This window comes from Cygnus olor, chromosome 4, assembly GCF_009769625.2.
Source record: "Cygnus olor isolate bCygOlo1 chromosome 4, bCygOlo1.pri.v2, whole genome shotgun sequence".
NCBI classification, from domain to species: Eukaryota; Metazoa; Chordata; class Aves; order Anseriformes; family Anatidae; genus Cygnus; species Cygnus olor.
This window is the reverse complement of record NC_049172.1, coordinates 62,819,624-62,840,177: the sequence shown is the minus strand read 5'-3', so window position 1 is coordinate 62,840,177 and position 20,554 is coordinate 62,819,624. Positions and strand designations below refer to the sequence as shown.

The following is a 20,554-nucleotide window of genomic DNA, read 5'->3' as shown; positions in this document are numbered from 1 at the left end:
CAAACAACATCATAAATTAGATCATGATTTTAACTCAATATATTTTATCTTTGTGCACTTTTTTAACATACCTCAGATACTAATTTTGTTCAGTCACGCCAACACTCTCAGAATCACATGCTTAGTTAAGTATTTGCCACCAATTCTTAAATACATTAGAATTTTGCAAACTACACAGAAGTCTGGTATATTTGAACAGCATAAATTATTGGTAATTCAGCATTTATTAATGACAGCTATAAACTCAAGAGAGGAAAAAAGCACAGAAATCCTCACCTGAATTAAATGTTGTATTACTTTTCTGAAAAGTAACTTCATTTCCAATATCATCTATTTTGACCAAGTTCATTTTGTCATCACTGCCATATAGTTCTTCCACATGCAACACAGGCAAGTCTTTTTTTTCCCTTAATTCTGCTCCTACAATCACTTCACCATAGTTGTTATTTACAGTTACTTCACTTGCAGAAACTAAGGAAAGAGCCTGTGCCTGAGGCAGTGGAGTCCTTCTTTCAGAAAAGTCGCTTTCTAAAAGCAAGTTTGAGTTAAATTTACAGTTTACATTCTGTAGAGTCTCACTCTCTACTGCTGCTTCCGAAATCATACAAGAGAGTTCTGATGTAACATCCGCCTGCAACACATCTTCAGCTTGCTCGTCATCCTCATTTACCTCTGAGGACGGACTTGCACTCGCAGCAGTCTCTGTACTAATCTCCACACAAAGAGCTTCATCTACACTCATGAGGTTCACTGAATTTTCATCTGTTTCTGTGACTTCACTGTCTACAGCAGTCTGAGATGCTGCTGATTCTTCCTGCACAACACTCTCACTGGCCTCATTCTCTCTACCAATGACAAGCAAAGAATTATTGCATTTTTCTGGGCCTGTGGTTGATAGGATGCATTCAATTTGGCTAGCAGTATTAAAAACGTCCTCACTTTTGTCTTTTACTTCTGTACTCTCAGCAGCAAGTTGACTTTCTTCTATGACTGTAAAGGTGAAGAGACTATCACATTCTTCCATTGTGCTCAGGGTGATCACTGCCCCTTCCTCTTTATCTCCCATACTCGAAGCAGCATGTTGATCTTCACTGTTGGTGGCAACCCTCAGCATAGGAGCTCCACATTCTCCCACAAAAATCACAGAACCTTCGCTCTTTGCATCTGTATTGAAAGCAGCTAGTCCAAACTCTTCATCTACAGTTGCAGTGGTCTCCACGATCTTGCATTCCTCTGATGCATTTGGAGAGAGAATGGTATCTTCATCTCCTTCTGCCACAAGAAGCTGACTTTCAGCTTGTGGTGCTGCACTGATCAGGACTATCTCACATTCTTCTGTCATACTTGTCGTGATCATAGCAGCTTCGTATCTTCCTTCTGTTTCTGAAGCAGTGAGTTTATTTTCATCTTGCACAGCTACACTAGACATAGGAGCTTCAAAACATTCTGCTGTACTTGTGGAGATCATTACTGTTTCATTTTTTGACTCTGTGTCTGAGACATGCTGAACTGCCTCTTCCGTAACCTCACCTGACATTAGGATTACTTGTTCTTCTACAACACTTGTGGAGATCATAGCACACTCATCCTTTTCTTCTTTACTGCTAGCAGTTGGTCGACTTTCATCATCATCATCTCCTCCCACACTGGATGCACTGGGCATGGGAACATCGTATACTTCCATATCTATAGAAACCATAGTATTCTCACTTATTTCTTCCGTTTTCACAGAGGGGAGCTGACCATCGTATTCAATAGCGGCACTTGACATAGGAGCCTCAAATTCTTCCACAATACTGGTGGAAATCATCGTGCACTCATCTTTCTCCTGCTTGCTGCTAGAAGCATGCACACTCTCTTTAAATTCTGTAGCTGTACTGGGCATGGGCACCTCTGTGTCTTCGGTGTCTGCTAAGACCATAGAGCTTTCCCCACTTTCGTTTGCTCTTGTAACAGCAAGCGGACCTTCCTCAGCATCCATGGCTGAATGTAAGGGAGCATCACTTTCTTCCACTGTACTGGTGGAAATAATATCACCTTTAACTTTTTCCTCTCTGTCAGGAGAAATAAGAGAGTTGTCATCTTCCTTTGGAATGGCACTACTTATAGAGCCATCAAGTTCTCTGCTACCGAAAGAAGTCATGGCAATTTCATGTCCTTCTTCAGCACCAGGCTGACCCTTATCCTGCAGTGCCATAGCACTAGTCATGGGGCCCTCACACTCTTCAGCATCCAGGGGAATGAGGGTACCTTCATGTTTTCCTATATGTGCAGCCATGGCACCCTCATCGGCAGCACTTGCACTGGTTACACTACTTTCAACAATTCCTTTGGCATTTTTGCTGTTTGTGCCATGACTAGCTTCTTTCTCGGCACCCGTCATACTGTCAACCATAAGCTTATTTACATTTGTGCCAGCCACTCCTGACTCAGCTTCCATTTGTTCAGCAACTATGCAGATAATGGAACTTTCACCTTCTTCTGCACCTATACAGATCAGCGCATTTTCACCTTCCATTCCCGTGCAAGTAGAAGCATGCTCAATTTCTTCATTTCCTCTTCCAGTACTGGTCACAATACCCTCATCTTCTTCATCCTCTTCTTTTGAGCCTGTACTAGTCACAAAACCTTCATCATCACATGAACCAACGCTAACCATAGCGATACTGGCTTCCTCTTTTGTCCTTGTGCTGTCCATTAGACTTTCACATTTTTCAGCATCTAAAGAAACTGCACACCCTTCATTGCTGTCCTCCAGTCCTGTGCAGACTACTGAAATTTCAGCATCATCTTCTGGAGTTATGCCTGTGCTGGTCACTGCACTTTCACCATTTATAGTATCTTCAGATTTGTCACCATTAGTTCCAGTTGTAGCATCATTATTTGTGACCACCGCAATACACGCCCCACTTACAGTGCTTTCTCCTTGGGCATCTGTACCAGTCACTGAGCACATAATGAAGTTATGACCTCTTTCTTCCGCACCTGTGCAAGTCACAGTACCTTCGTGTTCTTTTACTCGGCCAGCTCTCTTACTGCCCCTAAATTCTGCTGAACTGTCACCACTTGTTGATCCTTCACCTGTTTCCGTCCCTGCACTAGTTACAGCACCATCGCTCTCCACTTCACCTAAGCAGGACACAGAACTTTCAAATTTGCTTGCATCTCCACAATCTGAGGTCTTTCGCTTCTCTTCAGAGCCCGCACTAGTCACAGCATCATCTTTTTCTTCTGTCCCAGCGCTATTCACACTATCTTCAATTTCTGCTCCACTTGCATTGACTGAATCCTTACCACTTTCTTCTGCATCAACCATGGTACAGTCACCATTTTCTTCTTTTGTACTTGTTAGGAAACTTTCACTTTCTGCTAATCCTTCAGTGACAACACTGCCACCGCCTTCTTCTGCTGCTGCAACTGTACACTCACCGATATCTGCTCCTGTGATGAAACTGCCTCCCTCACTACTTTTTACCCATACGCCTGTTGTGAAACCTTCATCAGCTTCTATGCTTGTGCAGATTAATGCCACCTCACTTTCTTCTTCTGAGCAAGTGGTCGTAGCATCACTTTCCTTTTCAGAATGTGATGCACCCTCAGTTCTTTCTTCTCCTGTACTAGTGGCCATTACAGTGCTCTCAATCTTTTCTGTGCTAGTTCCTATCACAGTGGCTGGAGTTGTTTGCAGGCTGCTGTACAACAAACTAAGTTTGCTGCTTCCTGCGCTGGTACCCACTGCATTGCTTTCATTTTTATCTTCTGTGACAATCACACCATTCCCTTCTTGCCTAGTGGCTACAACAGAGCCTTTGACTGTTTCTTCAGGAACTCTTTTAGGCACTAACACAGAGGAAGATTGTATCATATCATCAGCATCATGCACCTCATTCTTTCTCACGTTATCCACCATTGTACTCCTCTCTCCTTTTGTGGAATGGTCTGTTTGCAAACACTCTCTCTCTTTTCTTTTTATCTTTTTTAGGAAATGTCCTTTTGTTTTTACGTCTCTATGGTCTTCAGTCACATCAGCCACCAAGCTTTCCTCTTTTATTTTCAACTCACTTCTTTGAGTGCTTTTTGACTTTGCTGATTTGTCATAACCTTCTTTAATGGGTAAGCCAGTTTTACCGTCTTCCATTGCCTGCTCATCAGGCTGTGGTGCCTCATTATCTTTTTCTATATTGTTTGTCATAGCGTTGTTGCGATCACCGTCTTTCATGACAGAACTCAGCGTTGCACTATCTTGTTGTTCCATGTATACAACCTGTGCTGCATCATTCTTCAAAATGAAAGCATCTTCAGACAAAGAAGTCCCACCTGTATTATGGCATTCCTCCTTAGACATACTACCCAAGGAATCTGTAAAATCTGAGATATCCATATCCATGGACTTTGCATCAGCAGCATCTTCTCTGGAACAATTACCTGCTAAAGGAACGTTATCTGAATTAGAATTTATCACAGTTTTAAAATTCTTTGGTTTTCTGCCGTCTTCTGAAGTTTCATCTTTACTGGGAGCATTCAGTGAGATTCTACGACTTGTTTCACGCACAGCACTCATTTTATAAGCCCCTTGTTTATTGGGTCCTTGATCCATGGAAACTTGTTTGGACAAAGCATCTAAGGCACCAACTTGCTTATTAGGGATATCTTGTTTAACAGTTTTTTCAACTGCAGCCAGAAACTGTGGTTCACAAGCTTCAAGATCTGCCACACTGTGTTTTAATTCCTTACTTGAAACAGAGAGAGCAATTTTTTCTTTCGCTGTGTACTTGGCATCTGCAGCTTGGAGTGAGTTTAGAATGCTTTTTCCTTCAATTTTAGATGCTTCTTGTACTTTTGCTTCTTCCACATCAAGTTCCATCATCTCTCCCTCATGACCAGCATACACACCATCACTATTCACACTTGACTTTTGAGGGGCTGGAGTATGGCTACTTACAGTTGTGCCAGCTGACTGCTTTTCCTCTCCAAGCAAATCTTGATTTGATACATTGCCTTTTCTGTTTTCACATAGTATCTTTTTACTTTGTTTTTTATCCATTGCAACTGTGATGCCCAACACTTTTTCATGCCCACTGTCCACTTCTTTGATATCTTTATCCTCCAATTTGACACACTCTTCCTTCTTCTTTATTTCCTTGTTGCTGTGCTTTAAGCTTCTGCTTTTGTGACCTTCAACGGAGAACCTTCTTTCTAGTTTGGAGTTACTTAAATCTTTATCACCTCTACATTTCTCTTTAACAGATCCTCTTTCTCCAGAATGTAACTTAACTCTGTGACTGAAGTCTTTTTGTGATCCCTGAGTTGATTGTACGCCACTTTCATTTTCAATATCAGCACCACTCTCCTCAAAAACTTTATTTTCATTCTTGGATTTGTGTTGCTTATCTGAATCATTCTCTTCCATGCTCTTATCTTTGTCCTGTTTCTGAATAGTCTCTTGTTTTGCTAAATTTTCCTGTAATTCAATTTCAGATACTTTGAGTTGTTTATTATGACTCTTTGACTTAGACTTTAATAAAGTTTTGTCTTCTACAAGGCTCTTAGATCTTCGTCTATCTTTATGAATGCCATCTTCTTGCTTCAAATTACATTCAGAATTAGTTGATTTTATTTCATGTTTATCTTCTGAGTAACTTTCACTCCTTTTTTGTGAAGCAGAAGCAAGTTGCTTTGAGGCACTTAGGGAATCCTTCTGTGGCCTAGAATCACTCAGTGACCTTTTGGACTTGTATTCTGCTCTTGATTTTTCTGTTGAGAGATGCTTGTCTTTTTTATTTTCCTTACGCAGCAACTCTTCAGTTTTTAAAGTGTGTTCAGAAATATTTTTTCCATCTTTTCCAGTCACTGATATTTTCCGTTCACTTCGGTGTTTACTTTTTCTTTCAGGTTTGTCATCTGTGGAAACCTTTATTTGTTGATTATGTTTCTGAGCACCATCCTCACTTTTCAAACTTTTCTCAGAAGAATGGAGTTCAACATCTTCACCTGACTTATGAGCATTGTCTCCTTTATGTTTGTGCTTTAAAGAAACTTTATCTTCTACAGCAGTTATTTCCTTTTCATTTTTATCTCTGTAAGACTTGGCTTCTTTTCTGGCAGAATTTCTTGTATGTTGAATTTCTGTGTCACTATCTCTTTTGGGGTGCTTTTCATTTTTAAATGTGGTTTTCTGCTTCTGTGGTTCTTCGGTATTAACTTCTGCTCTATCCAGTTTTTTTGGATCCCTCGTTTCACTGTCCTGCTGGGTTCCTTCAGCCTGAAGAGAGGTAGAGGTTTTTCTTTTATGTTCTTTTTCCACTTTAGAATCATTCTTGCTTTCCTCAGTTGAATGCACAGATTCTGAAAGTCTTCGAAGTGGTTTAGAGATTTCACTTTTCCCATGATTATGCTTTAATTCTTTTGAAGAATTTTTTTCACAGGTCTGTAAAAGAAATTTAAATATGTTACACAGTTCCTTCACTATACGTCTGACAGAATTCTAGAAGACAAACTATCCATAAAAGCAATACAGCAGGGGACCCACTTTCTGTAATAAAAATTAATTTAAAATATTGTTGGCAAGAAAAGGAAATTTGCCTTATTTATTTCAACAGAAGTTAACAGTCTGCTTGACTTTGAATATCACTTCTTTATAAAGTGACCTTTCTTTCTAAAATAATTTAAATAGACTTTTAAATGGACAATAACCCTTTCAAATGTTCTATAATTTATTTCAAACAGCCTTTACGCTGTTTAAAAGAAAAACAAAAACCCACAAAAGATAGTTTTAGATAGCTGGAAGTCAAACTGGCAATCACTTTTTTGGTAATAACATTGTTGATAAAAACCTCTCAACCTAAAAGTTGTCTTTCCTGTACTATTCAGACTATATTTAGTTTCTCTATAAGTTCCCAAGGAGAAATTTATGTAGATCAAACTCCTGAAGTCTTTTACATACTTCACTCCTTTAAAAATCCAATGTGTTTTACAGAGTACAGCTCAAACTCTCTCTTTTCTCCTACTACAAAATAGGCCAGCACCAAACACATACATGATGTAACCTAATATTTACTAGAATTCAGAAAACACTACCGTGGTAATGTATCATTAACCCAACTCAAAGAAGTAGCAGGAGAAAAAGTAATTCAAGAGAATGAATGGAGTAGTATACAGTTTGGTATGAACATATGAATAAGTCCTTTTACAATTAAAAAGAAAGATCGTAACATTAGTTTCTTGAAATGAATTTTAATAGCTTAGGAGACACATACCTCATTTGTCTTTTGAATTTCTTTAGAATCCTCTTCAGTTGGCTCATATTTCTTTTTCCAACTATCTTCAACATGCCTGAAACAGGAATTTGGATAAGCAATTAAAAAAAGAAAATAACAGACTAACATTAGTTTGTAAATTTTCCGCTTTAAAAGCTGAAGGCGAGAGACAAACGCACACTAAAACACTGAACACGGTCACACTACTTTTGACTAAACAGTTTGCCCAAGCCTTTTTTTCTTCTTGGAAAACTATGTGTACTAACTTCACAGATGCTCTCTGGACAACAGTACTTTAAAGCAGAAAACGTTAGTATGACAATATTAGTACTATAGTTGTCCCTGTAAAATGAATAAGAGATCTTACCACAGAGAAAAACACATTCTGCCCTTATCATAGGAAAGGGAACTTTAAAAAAAATACTGGTTTTGTATTTCAGAAGCTTAGTCTTATTTAATATAAATACATGTGTATCTAGATATATATGTATGTATCTACTTAAAACACCAAATTAAAGACCAGGGCAAGCTGAAGACTGAATGAATTATTTAAGTTACTCATACTGAAGGACTGCAGGGTATATCCCAGCTCGTGCTGCTCTACATAATGTATTTCTGTGTATCTACGATATATACACAAAAATTGTATTTTTTTTATATATTAACATAAATACATACACAAGCAGGAATTTAGCTTAATTACTATCAATCTGTTAAGTTTCTTTTTTTTTTTAATCCTACCTCATTTATGAAGTCAAGAAACGATGTAATAAGTGAATGAAAATGTAGTAATGGAAAGTTAGCAAAAAATTATGACAGAATACAAAATAATAAATATATACTAGGAACTCAGCCAGATCAGAAAAACAGAAGTTAATGGAAATACATTACACTTGTTTTTTTATATTAGATGCACAAACATCTAACAGCTTTCCATTCTCATGTCTTTATTATCGTTGTGTGGATGAAAAGCCACACAAAGGCTGCTACTGCAGCCTGCCTGTCTGAGCTGCACTACATTAAGGAGACATAACTTCATTTTATACCTCAACTTGGTGAGTATTAGTAACAAAGTTCTCTGGATGCCTTAGGACAAAATTGTTAAAATAGGTAAGGCTAACTGCAAAGTTGAAGAGAACCTTTAGAATCTGCAGAAATGAAGTTTTAAAAACTTCATTCCTTTTGAGCAAATACATGAATACCTTGAATCTCTTTTTCTTTTTCTGCTCAAGGCTACTTTTTTTTCTAAGAATTTCTGTTCTTTGAGCACATCCTTAATGCTGGTACCAGTAGTTTTTGTCTCGAGACTTCTTGCTGAAGGTTCTTCTATGTTCAAGCCACTTTTTCCTAAAATAATACACAAATGGTGAAAGGCGTAAGTATGTCTTTGTATCACTGTTTCAGCTATAAATGAGATTGAAAGTGGAAAGAAGAGAATACTAATGTATATGGGTATTCAAGTAATATAATCATGGATATATGAAAAAGTGAAGACATTTGTATTAATAATTCGCATTATCCATTTTCCTGTCACATCACTATTGAAACAATGGGCTTTCAAGGGAGATGACAAAAGACCTACTGACATTATTTTACTCCAAAAGTTATTTTCTCTTAAAATAAAAGAAATAGAAGGCTAATGTATAATTTTCATACCTTTAGCATTCTGACTTCCACTTTTTAAGGACTTTGTTTTTTCTGCAGCTTTCTGTTTACGTTTTTCTTCAAGCCTCTCTCTGTTGATTTGTCTTCTTAGGAGTCTCTCTTCTTTTTCTTTGGCCTAGAGATACACAAGCAAGAAAAAACAAATTATCATTAGGGCAAAGAGTGTTCTTTTACTACAAATATACATCTAAAACCTACAGTTTCTTACTCTCCACACTGAATGACTCAATTAAGAAAAAAATCTACCTATTGCCTATTCTGTGAAGAGCCTGCATGGACTTAGTAAATCCTCTGTCAACACCAAAAGACTGTTCCTTTGAGAGCGAGGGAAAAGTTGTCAAAACCGCAGTGTGCTTTTTTCCCCCCAACTGCTAGAAGCCTTCAAAGCTCACCCAGTAGAGTAATTCCCTGCAGTGTGGTGTTCCAGATCACATAATACTGATTGAAGTATGAAGGAGGGACACAAGCAACAAAAACAAAATGAGAAGAAACAGAAAATTCCCCCTCACAAACCACCACCAGTTACAAGTGAAAGTTCTGTGCTGAATGCTTTAAGGACTTAGACAGCGAGCAGTAACAAAACTCACACTTACAATGGATTGTCGGCGTTGCTCTACAGTTCGCTCATCATCAGAGTCACTGAAGTACTTGGAGTACAAAAAAGGCTTTCGAACGTAAGCATGACGAACAGGCTTGGCTTTCCCATCACTCATCTCATTAGAATGAGGCTTTGTCTTAGTTTGATTGTTTTTCGCCTCTTCATCTGGAAAGTTAGTGAAATGTAGAGATACACTAATATAATAGAGCAGTACTTTCAACATAGTTTTTGTAAAACCAAGACACACAAAATTTAATAACTTATTTTCTTTAAACATGGAAGCAGTCAAAAAAATAATCAAATATTGTGTGAGTACCACTAGATTATGAAAACATGAAACGAATATTCATCCATTTGTGTACACTATTCAGCCAAAAAAATCCAAGATACTAAATAAGAAGTCAGAACATACCTTCTTCTGTATATTAAACTAAGCTCCATTCTTACACCAAAAAATTGTACAATGTTTAAGACCTTAAAAACTAAGTAGGCTTATTGAAATATATAAACAGAACACATTTGTTTATATATGTAATTATTATATAAGTAAAATTGAAATAGTTTTTTTTTATCATGATGATTTGCAATAGAGCAAAAATATTTGTACTTCACATAATACAAAGTATTTGTATGCTTGAAATATACTTAAGGCTTATTTCACTTCATGCAATCTGTCATGTTTACAGGTAACACCAAAGCCAGAGAATATGCAAGTAGTTCAGTGCTTCTAAGTAATATTCTTAGACAGGAAAAAAGCTCAGAATATACGTGAGACAACTCATTCAGGTACTATGAAACTGGTACTGTCTTATGAAGCGGTTAGATCTTAATAAACGCAGAAGTCACATATCTGCGGAAATCAAAAGAATCTGAGGTCCGCTCAAGACAAGGAGAATTCAAAAATGAACCACAGCCAGTGAACAGGTTTGGTGTTCCCAAACTCTTAAAAGTTAAATCCATTCATGTTCCTTCTACTGTAGCCAGGTAGAATTTGGAAATCCCAGCATGCTTGAAGCTCTGAAAACAACCTAAATTGGCAAAGTCTGCTACATGCACTACTGCAGGATCATAAACAAAACACTCCAATGATATACTAAATCTGTGGCAGAAGGGAGGGTAAAAAGCTCATGGCAAAGCCACATATCCATCCATATCCAAACACTATGCGTTTCTGTTGCCTATGGAATACTGTAGTACAAGTAATATTTACAATCCTTAGAATATATCATGCTGTTAAAAAAGGTCTCAAAATATGCCTAGTGCTCATCTTTCACGATTGCACAAATACTACCACTCCATATTGAAAGTCCTTCCTCAAAAATAAACACAATAGAAAATACTGCAAAATGTCAAATTTGGGATAGGATGCACTCAAATAACAGAATTGTTGCATATTCTTTCTTCCCATTTTACCACCAAAATTAACATTCTGATTGTTTTACCATCTGATGTGATCTCCCCTTCTTCAGTACTGTCAGAAATTACATTTTCCTCTTCACTCTCTTCTTCAAAGGAAGAAAGGTCACTGGTATGGACAGAGCTGACAGTGATGTCACTGAGTACATCCAAATCCGAATCTATTGATGTATGTTCTTGCAAAGGAAAGAATAGAGAGAAAAGGCTGTAATACAGCATACTATATTTGAGAATCTTTTCTTACCAAAACAGGTTTTTTTTTTGCCACTGAAAACAAAGTTGTCTTAAGAAATAATAAAAAAAATAAATAAATTAACACCTTAAAATGCAGACTGGGAAATTTGAGAGATCTTGCTGGAATAACACCGATGACCAATAACACACACACTTGAAGATCAAAGACAATCAGATTCCTAATTTGGGTGCCTTCGTTAAGGGTGATGAACCAAGAGCTAACTGTAGCTAGCTAGTTAAGTTTGCCACAACTAGCAGAGAACATACATTCCACACACACTTCTGATTCAGCTCCTGAATACATTTAAAAAGAACAAAACAAACACACACAACAAAAACAACTTCATATTTTAAGAATGAGCATTGCCCACATCATACCTTCTTTAGTGCTTTCAGTTGTTTTATGTTTACTGCTATTTTTTTCTGGGACTAACTGTTTCGCTGGTTCCAGCTCTCTCCCTTGCTTTTCTTCTTTTGACTTGGTAGTATCATCACTTTTCTTTGAATGGTCAGACTTCTTGTCGGGTTTCTCTTTCTTTTCTTTTCTTCTTTCACCTTTTTCACTGCTGTCTGGTTTCTTGTCACATTTATCTATTAATTTACTCTTTTGATCTTCACTTTCCTGTTGTATTTCTTTACTTGTATTAGTCAAACAATTGGTATCCTTTGCTGAATTTTTTATTTCTTCACTTTGGCTGGGAAGCTCATTTGAATCTTCACACTTTGCAAGTGTTTCAGCTCCTTCTCCAGAAACATCAGAAGTTGCTTTCTCTCTGTCTTGCAAGTCCTCTGTGTTTTTCTCTCTCTCCGCACTACCATCAACACTGTGCTGAGATAAGAGTCTTTTAGCAACTTTGTCATTGTTCTTGGAATTTGAGTTCTCTGTTGAAGCCCTGGCAGCACTTGCTTCTTGGTTAAGAGAAGTTATTGTTTCCAAAATGGACATTGCATCACTAGCTACATTGCCACTAGGAGTTGTAGTAGAGACACCTTGAAGAGTAAGAAAGAAAAGTTTTAGTTCATCTCAGTTTCTGTGATTTTCCATGAAGGAAGCTTTTGAAATATTTGAAAGAAAGTGGCCATTTAGATAGAATGACTTTAAGCAAGTAAAAGGAAAAAGAGTGATTTTTATTTATTTGAAATAGAGTAATAACTAAAAGGTTTGACTAATTTTGCATCTGGAGAATGTTGTTCAGAAAAAAAAGTACCAGTTACACTTCTCAAGTGAAAGCAGTGGTCGTTTACGGGAAGGATGCTCAACTTTACTATCAATAGGCTTTGGAGAAGCACAAAACGGAATACTGCAGCAAGAAGCCTACATTTGTACCCCCTGGTATCTTCATAAATGACATCAGAAATGAACTCAGCGTATCGATTATATAATAGAGCTATCAAAATGCCCTCTATCACTTTCCCATCCTCTTAGAAGCATCTTTGAAGATGGATGAGAAAGGGTTAAACAGACTAGTACTGGGAGCTGCAGCTGGCTTGTTAACCCACTTACATTAAAGGAAGTGGGCCTCACAGGAAAAGGGCTAGGATTTAAATAAAGGCTCTGGTTACAAATAGATGGACTGCTGTGGAGTCTCTTAGGAAGGGAAAGAATGGACAATTACCTGCAGGAGTGTTTAGAAGCTGATACCAGGCAACATAAATGAAAATCATAAAGGAAGTACTGCATTTATAAACTAAGGATTGACTGATTTACAGCAGAACTTAAGCTCCTGAGAGAATCTTAGCCATTAAAGTTTTACTGTACACAGCAACAGCATTAAGACAATTAAATGTCTTAAAGACAAGCTCTGTTCATCTATCAATGCATAAAAAAATAAATCATTCTTCTTATACACCTATGTCTCATCTGATCATATAATACATACAGGGCTAAACCCTGAGGTCGACTTTTCTCCTTACAGTAAACTGATCCCTTGTAATCTCAGGTAGAAGTGACAGAGTGGTACATGGCACCTCTCCTGCCTTCTAACTTTGTACAAACAGCAAGAGACAAGTATTATGTATGCTGCATGGAGCTCAGCTTACTAGCATGGATGATAACAATTCTGTGCTAGCAGCAAACCTAGCTAATGCTTCTCCTGAGAAAAAGAAATAAACTTTTGGTAACAGACTGCTAAGAGAAATGGTAGAATACCTTGTACTGTAACTGAAGCATCTGTTTTGTCCTCACTTGGAGTTGTACTGGGGCCTGCCTCCTCTTTGTGATTCAGTGTAGCTAAAAATTCATGGACAGCTTTTTCCACCTGAGGTCTGAATGTATGGTTGATCTTTGGGTCCACAACCTGAGAAATAATTCTGTCAATTCCAGATTCCAACATTCCAGACCTGGAACAAAGTTACATTAATACTTAATAAAAAATGACTTTTTAGAGAACATCTTAATGATAAATGCTCATTTAAATAACGTAAACTCTCTTAAACACTTCAAGTGAAGCACCAATGTTTTTGAATATCTCTGCAGGAGTGCACTTAGCCAGCTACCTGTATTTCCACAGCTCTCTCTATTGCCTTATGAACTAAAAAAAAAAAAAAAAAGGTAAAGAAATAAAGTGATCCAATCACATGGAACTAACATAACAAATGGCCCGTGGTTACATCACTAGTGGTGATGCCTACAAGTATTAGCTAATTATAAAAGTGACTTTTGTGGGAAAAAAAGAAACCTGATCTTATCAACTCCCTTAGCATAAAACAAACACGATCAAGAAGGCATGAGGGACAGATGAATACCAGACCAGTCATCACTGCCCTAATTTACCTTTTGCTCAATACAGGGTGACACCTCAGAGTTTTTACAGCTTTATAGAACACCCTTAATGCTAAGTAAAAAAATAAAATAAATGACAGAGAACTTTTTAGCTAAGGGTTTTCTCTAGAACCTCGTATGTTCCAGGGAAGACTATGCTGCCTATTATCCCCATTGCTTATTTAAAAATCCCCAGATCCTCTGTACCAGTCACCAAAGGTATCGCTACACCATAACTGAACACATTTGCTCACAAAGACCTTACTTGACCAAGTTCAGTGACCAAACTCAGGCTCCCTTGAGGAAACTTTCTGATGATTCTTATGACTACTTTCTGACAAGTAAAACTAAACGGACGCTAATGAAATAATCAAACATGAGGTAAGTGTTTGACATCAGTTTGACATGACAGCGGTTCTGCAAAAGCTCTTCTCATAACAGATTTGCATCCAGTTTCTTATTTTGTGAATTTCACTTTGCACTCTGCAGAGCTTGATCTATCAAATCCTATTAACTTCCTCAGCTCAAAACTTGATGACAGTAGTAATTTTATTAATTTCTGACTTAAAAGAGACAGGAAAGTTAATCTTTAGCTAGAATGTTATACCCCAAGTCAAAACTAAGCTTCCATCCTTGGCTCAACTTAGATCAGACAAAATAACATTTGAAGCCTAACTCTGGCTAATGCTGATGGTGAACCATTAACGGAAATATCACCACCTTTAAAAAACAACAATAGAACCTTCTTCAGAAGTCCCTTTAAAGAAAGGGGACAGTTTACAGTTGACCTAGTGCCTCAGCCACCCGCCACAGAGCACCAGTACGTCCGAAGGGAGCACGCCAAGCGGCACCACTTACTTGAGCACCTGCTGCCTGATGTTATTCCTCAGCTGGTTCTTGTTGAGGTGGGGGCTCCAGGTGTGCGTGGCCAGATGGTTGGAAACAAAGTTGTCCACGCGCTGCCTCAGATTCTGATAGGCGGGCTGAGGAGGGAAAACGGCCGAAAACGAGGGAGACAAAGCTGAGAGGTGGCACACGAGGCTGACACACGCCTACCCCCAGAGCACGATGTGCTGAGGAGAACATCATCAGAGGGGGCAGACCGGCGGCGAGGCAGCGCCCCTCGCTCCCCCTGACCTCCCCGAATCCCGGCGATCCCCTCAGCCACGTCCCCGCCGCCCCCCCCCCCCGTTACCTTGGTGTCCACGTCGGCCAGGCAGTCGCGGCGGAACTGGTCGAAGAGCCCCTGGCTCTTGAGGTGGCTGACGATCATGGAGACCAGCTCGGGCTCCGCCGCGCCACCCCCCGCCGCCGCCCCGGCCCCCGGCAGCGGCGGCGGCTGCTGAGGGGGCGGCGGCGGCGGGGGCGGCGGCGGCGGCGGGGGCTGCGGCTGCGGGTTGCTGGCCATGGCGGCGGCTGCCGGCGCTGCCGGCCGGGCCGCGGGACCGGGCTCGCTCCCGAGCGGCAGCCGCGGCGGCTCTGACCCCGGAAGCGAAAGGGAACGGAGGGAGGAAGCGAGAGGCGGCCGCAGGGGAAGGGAAGGGAAGCGGCGGCGGCGGCGCCATGCGACCGCCGCCGGGCCCTCGGAGGGGGCGGGGCCACCGACGGAGAGCGGCGAGGCGGGGGGGGGAACGGCGGCACTCAGTCCCCGCTGCCCCCCCCCCTTCCCGGGCGGGCGCGGCGCGCACCGCCCCCTCCCCCGCCCCGCCCCGGCCCTGCCGCCCGCCCCGCGCTGCGCTGCGCGCTCCCGGCCGCGCCCCGCCCCGCCCCGCCTCTTCCTGCGCCGGCCGCCATCATGGCGGGGGCGGCCGTTGGGGAGGGGGTGGGGCTAAGGGGGCTGAGGGGGCTGAGGGAGGTGTGTGAGGACATCGTGTCGTGCCCTGGGGTTTTAAATGCTCGGTTTTAGCGGCTTTCTGTGAGGGAACAGTAAATATGGAGAAATGGGGAGGGTAACGTCCTAGTACCTGGCATGGGAACGGGGGGACAGTGCCGGGTGTGCTTCGGTTCTTCGCTCTTCCTGCCATAAGAGGCTAATCTGTCCTCCCCACGATACATAAGAAAAGTACAAAAATACATAAAAGTACAGCAGAGACCGGCTGCAGCCTAAAAAAGGAGACTTGGTAGTAGTAATATTTCAGTTACACAAGTTTTGTGGTGTGAGGAGTGGAGATCTTGTGCGGCTATGGACATTAGAAATTGCAATCTCTAGTAATCATTATATATCTGACTATAAAGGCAAGAGCCTCGGGGTTGTTATTGCACACTTGAAAACGTCAGAAGTATAAAACTTGCCCCTAGTTTTCCTGCTGAGAAATAAATACTTCTAGGTGGTTTGCAACTCCACAGAACGAACTATATCTGGCATATTTAAGAATATTGTGAGTTTTTGATCTGTGGGTGCATATGTAATTAAAATCTGGCCTTTCTTTCTAGTTTCATACTTTCTACATAGACCTCATGAAGGATTAAAGCATCAAAATGTAGGAGGATCGCAAAGTCTGCAGCTTGGAGCCTGGTACAGCCCCTACCCACATATGCCAATGTGAGGTCTGCTGGCTCTGTTACTTCTTTTCTCAATAAAGAAAAGTTTTGTCAGTGGTGACTAAAGGCCATGTAGCTGTAAGCCAGAAAGTGCAGAACTCAGGGGTATCATTTCTGTAAATGCATTACTGATTTTAGAAATTGTGTGTGACCATGAGAGTAGATGAAAAATTCAGACATCACTGGGAAGTTAGCAACATCTTCAGTTTTTTTTTTTTTTTTTTTGTTAGGAAAAAGCACTGCAACTTCAATTTAGTTATTTATTTTTCAACGATAATGCAGAAAAATTAAAAAAAAAAAAAGGCCTTTCAACAGCACAAGTAAGATTCTTGCTTCCTAGAACAGCATACCATTCACATACATCACAGACAGCCTGGAGTACCTGTGGCCTTTGTCTCCAGCTATGTCAAGGAATGTGCTGTGAAGAATACTAGAGAGCAGGAATCCATTAATAAGATTTGGGAATTTAAGGGCTATCAGGGATCAGTTATGCCCAGTGGTCTGAAACTATTGCAACAAGCAGTCCATACTCAAATTGACTCAACAGCTGAATATGAAAGATTGTTCTGTGCTATGAGTTAAGTACCATCTCAGGTTGCACGCAACTTACTGACTGTTGCAGGCTTTTCAGATATCTTATTTACCAAGCTCGGTAATCCAGCAATCTGGAACTTTAATCCTAAATACTATCTGCAAATAGCTTTGTTGTTGTTGTATGGGTCCAATTGTATGTTGTCATATGGGCAGATGCTGTAAAAGAAACTGGAAGCTTCTGGAAAATAAAACAATCATTTGAATTAAACTGAAGTTAGCCTTCATTTGTCTCTTAATAATGCTTTTTGGTCTTACCTTAGCTGAAAATGCTTATATAAAGTCTTGTATGCTAACAAAAAGATACATTATTTGTTGTCTGTGCTATAATATAGCTATACAATTATTTATGAATGCATGACTAAATGTTAAGCCATCTTGCCATTTTCAGTGGACTCACAAAGGAACTTATGTATTGAAGTGTAATTGTTTCAATTGTTCCAGTATTATCCAGTACTTGTAGTTGTTTATTTTGTACTCCGTATTTATCCTCGTAGTTTATTGTGGTTACTCACTTACTGATGCCTGATATCCAGTGCTAGTAAAATTTTCTTAATTGTGAGAAAATGGATTGGAAAAGATCAGGTAATGTCAGGTAATTAAGCAAAAACAGTTTGGGACTGAAACACTGAAAGATAAAAGAGGATTTTTTTTTCCAATATTTTGTTGTTCTGAGTTGAGTGATTTTGTTTACCTTCAAAGTCCCAGCAAATGTTCCTAACATATGTTTGTGTTATCATATGAATTTCCACATGCTTAATATCTTTCTTTATGCCTGGAACAATTATTTTTCTGGACAGTCCTAAGAGTACATCTCCTTAACTTTTGATTTTTTCCATATTCCACTCATTCCTCACATTTTTACTGGTTTAAAAAGTTTAATTACATGTAGTGTTGTGTTTGGCTTATACCTTGCACTGTAAAATTTTCTGTACATTGAATTGTACTTTTGTGTATTTCTAAAGTAATTTGGAATATTATATATAATGTTAACATCTGTGATTGCTAATCACAGTATGAAGATCTTCATTTTATGCTTTGTGTTCTGACTAGTACATTTTACTTTATTTGGAACTTTTAGTGAATTGTTGTTCTTTTAAAAAATCACTTACTTCCTCATTTTTACATATCCTGCAACCTGCAAACTCCATTATGGGAATTTACAAAGCAGCAATTGGTACAAGTGCTTTCTCGTACAGTCTCATTTAAAAATGTGTTTTACATGTATGTCATATGAAAATTCCTAACAAGTTTCTTAATATCTCCTTACTTAATAAAGTAGTCCACTTAACAAATATTTCTCAGTTCTAGCTGTGGTTCATAAAGTTCTGGCAAAATTTAAGTGTTGAAGAAATACTGAGTTTCAAGAAAAATGACAGGGAGGTGCGTGTGATATTGTGGGAGTAAAAAGTTTACATGGCTGCAAGAGGAGACTGGACAAGTGCATGAAAGCCACTTGTTGAAAGTCACAAAATCCATGGAAAGTACTTCCAGCTCAGAATAATGGAGTAATAGAATAATTACGCAACCTCTGAAGCAGAAAGTCTGCTCTTAAATAGTAATAAAATAATACATTGGGTTTGGAAGTACTGTTTTTGATACTAGTATAAGTCAAAATAGAAGGCCTGCAATAGGTATCTTTTTTTTTCAACAATGTTATTCTGTGAATTACTTTAACAAGCATTCAGTGGCCAACATCTCAAACTGATTCACGAGTTAATAAACTATTGAAGTCAGTTCATAGCATATCTGATAAAAGTGGTAAGAGAACTTGGCAGGCTAGATGGTATTTTTTTTTTCAGTAAAACAGTTTTTTTAGCTGAAATCCAGGTGGCTGTTGCTTGTATAAATTGTTGACATGAGAAAATTCTTTGCTGATGTAGTTAGCTGAGGGCATCTTAAAGTCTTCCTTCCAAAGGCTTTATCCAAGACTCAGAAATTCAACTCAGGAGAAATAACCTTAAACTGTCCATGTAAAGGCTCTGCACAGGAATCTAAGTTTCAAAGGTAAAAATCCTTACGTTAAAAATTCTCCTTTACATAGGAGCAAACTACTGATCTGAATAAGTTTGGTTTTGCAAAGATACACCGTTCCTATGTGAAGAACTTTATGTTGCAAACTTCTGTACTCTATAAAGAGTTGGTGGCAGTGTTGAATTATGAGGCTGAAAATCTTAAAAGGATAATAATGTTCCTGTTAAATCTCTGTAGTGTAAATGAGGGTATGCAGAAAGGGGAGCTGTTTACAGGAATTCAGATTTTCTATGAAAAAGTAAAGACTTTTTTCATCAGGAATGACTGAAATACCTGAGAGGTTCTTGGATAGTAAAACCTGTAAAGCAGTCTAACACCAACCAGAGGTCTGCCCTGGCTGAATTGCCCAGTTCATCTTATATGCATGTGGTAACGTCTGTGCCTTGCACCATCTGTGTTGCCACTGTTGCTCCATTTTGGGAGGCTTATTTTCTTTTGCTGTGTAATTTATGTATTGTTTATTGTGGTACAGTAGAACCCTGAACCTACAGTGATAAATTACTCCCAATGCAGATTTCACATTTACTTCTCCCTGTGCATAAACAGTGTATTTCATGATTTTCTCTAGTTAAAGAAAACCTCATTTTCTGATGCTTGCTGATGGGGAACTTTATCCAAAAAGTCAAAATTATTATGCCTGCGAGCAACACTAGTAATCACAGTCTAATCCGACCTATTTTAAAACAGCAGAGAAATGCTGCCAGCATTGCTGAGGTTTTATGCTTGATACATAACAGCAAATGTGGCCTCAGCTGAGCTGCAGCGTGAAGTGCTCTGCTTGTAAGACTAAAATGTAGCCAAGACACGCTCTGTACCTCTAGCTGTGATGTGATCAGGTAGGTGTCCTTCCTCTAATACAGCAGCAGTTTTGGTGTGTGAAATGCTCTTGGACCTCCAAGACTGGAGGATATGATTTTGTTATCTTTTCTGCATAAATAATATACATTCGGATAAACTCTGTTGTTTAATAAAGCATAACTGAAATGCTCTTTCCTGCTTTACAATCGTGTTTCTTCCCAGGTGTTATTAGTGTTTGTTCAAGCACGTATATACACATATTTATATCTTTTTCATGTGGCACTGACACGTAGGTCCTCTGTAAAATGTGAAGCTTGGTGACGTAAGTGTATTATCTAGTGGAATGGCAAAAGTATTTTGATACTGTAGGAGGCTGCCTGTCCTAGGTTGTTTCCGAAGGCAAGCCTTTGGTAATCTAAATACTTTGCAATAATGAAAACAGTGACAAGTGTTAAAATAATGAAAGAAAAGCTTTTATTTAAACTAGCCTGTCATGACCTTGATGATGACACCTTTCATACTTTTCAGTAACTTGTGAAGGATTCCTAGAACAAAACTAAACTACAGTGAAATCCTGGCCCTCACACTGGAGCTGAGCAGATCGACGGAGGTCAATGACAGTTCAACAGAGACAGCACGTTGTAGCTCCTCAGCATGGCT

The 20,554-nt window shown here is 39.2% G+C and overlaps 1 protein-coding gene across 4 annotated transcripts in view; it reads right to left on the bottom strand.

Annotated features, from left to right (window-relative positions):
• Positions 1–15,353, bottom strand: part of BOD1L1 (biorientation of chromosomes in cell division 1 like 1) — a 35,163-nt gene extending 19,810 nt beyond the window's left edge. For all 4 annotated transcript variants that reach the window (XM_040555045.1, XM_040555046.1, XM_040555047.1 and 1 more), the window contains exons 1-10: positions 15,126–15,353; positions 14,789–14,913; positions 13,319–13,509; positions 11,548–12,159; positions 10,962–11,111; positions 9,515–9,684; positions 8,913–9,036; positions 8,459–8,603; positions 7,257–7,332; positions 277–6,427 (exon numbers count right to left, since the gene is read on the bottom strand). In XM_040555045.1, the coding sequence (XP_040410979.1) occupies positions 277–6,427; positions 7,257–7,332; positions 8,459–8,603; positions 8,913–9,036; positions 9,515–9,684; positions 10,962–11,111; positions 11,548–12,159; positions 13,319–13,509; positions 14,789–14,913; positions 15,126–15,338 (7,957 nt within the window). In that variant the 5' untranslated portion in view covers positions 15,339–15,353. The remainder of the gene's footprint in view (positions 1–276; positions 6,428–7,256; positions 7,333–8,458; positions 8,604–8,912; positions 9,037–9,514; positions 9,685–10,961; positions 11,112–11,547; positions 12,160–13,318; positions 13,510–14,788; positions 14,914–15,125) is intronic.
• Positions 15,354–20,554: the final 5,201 nt, after the last annotated feature.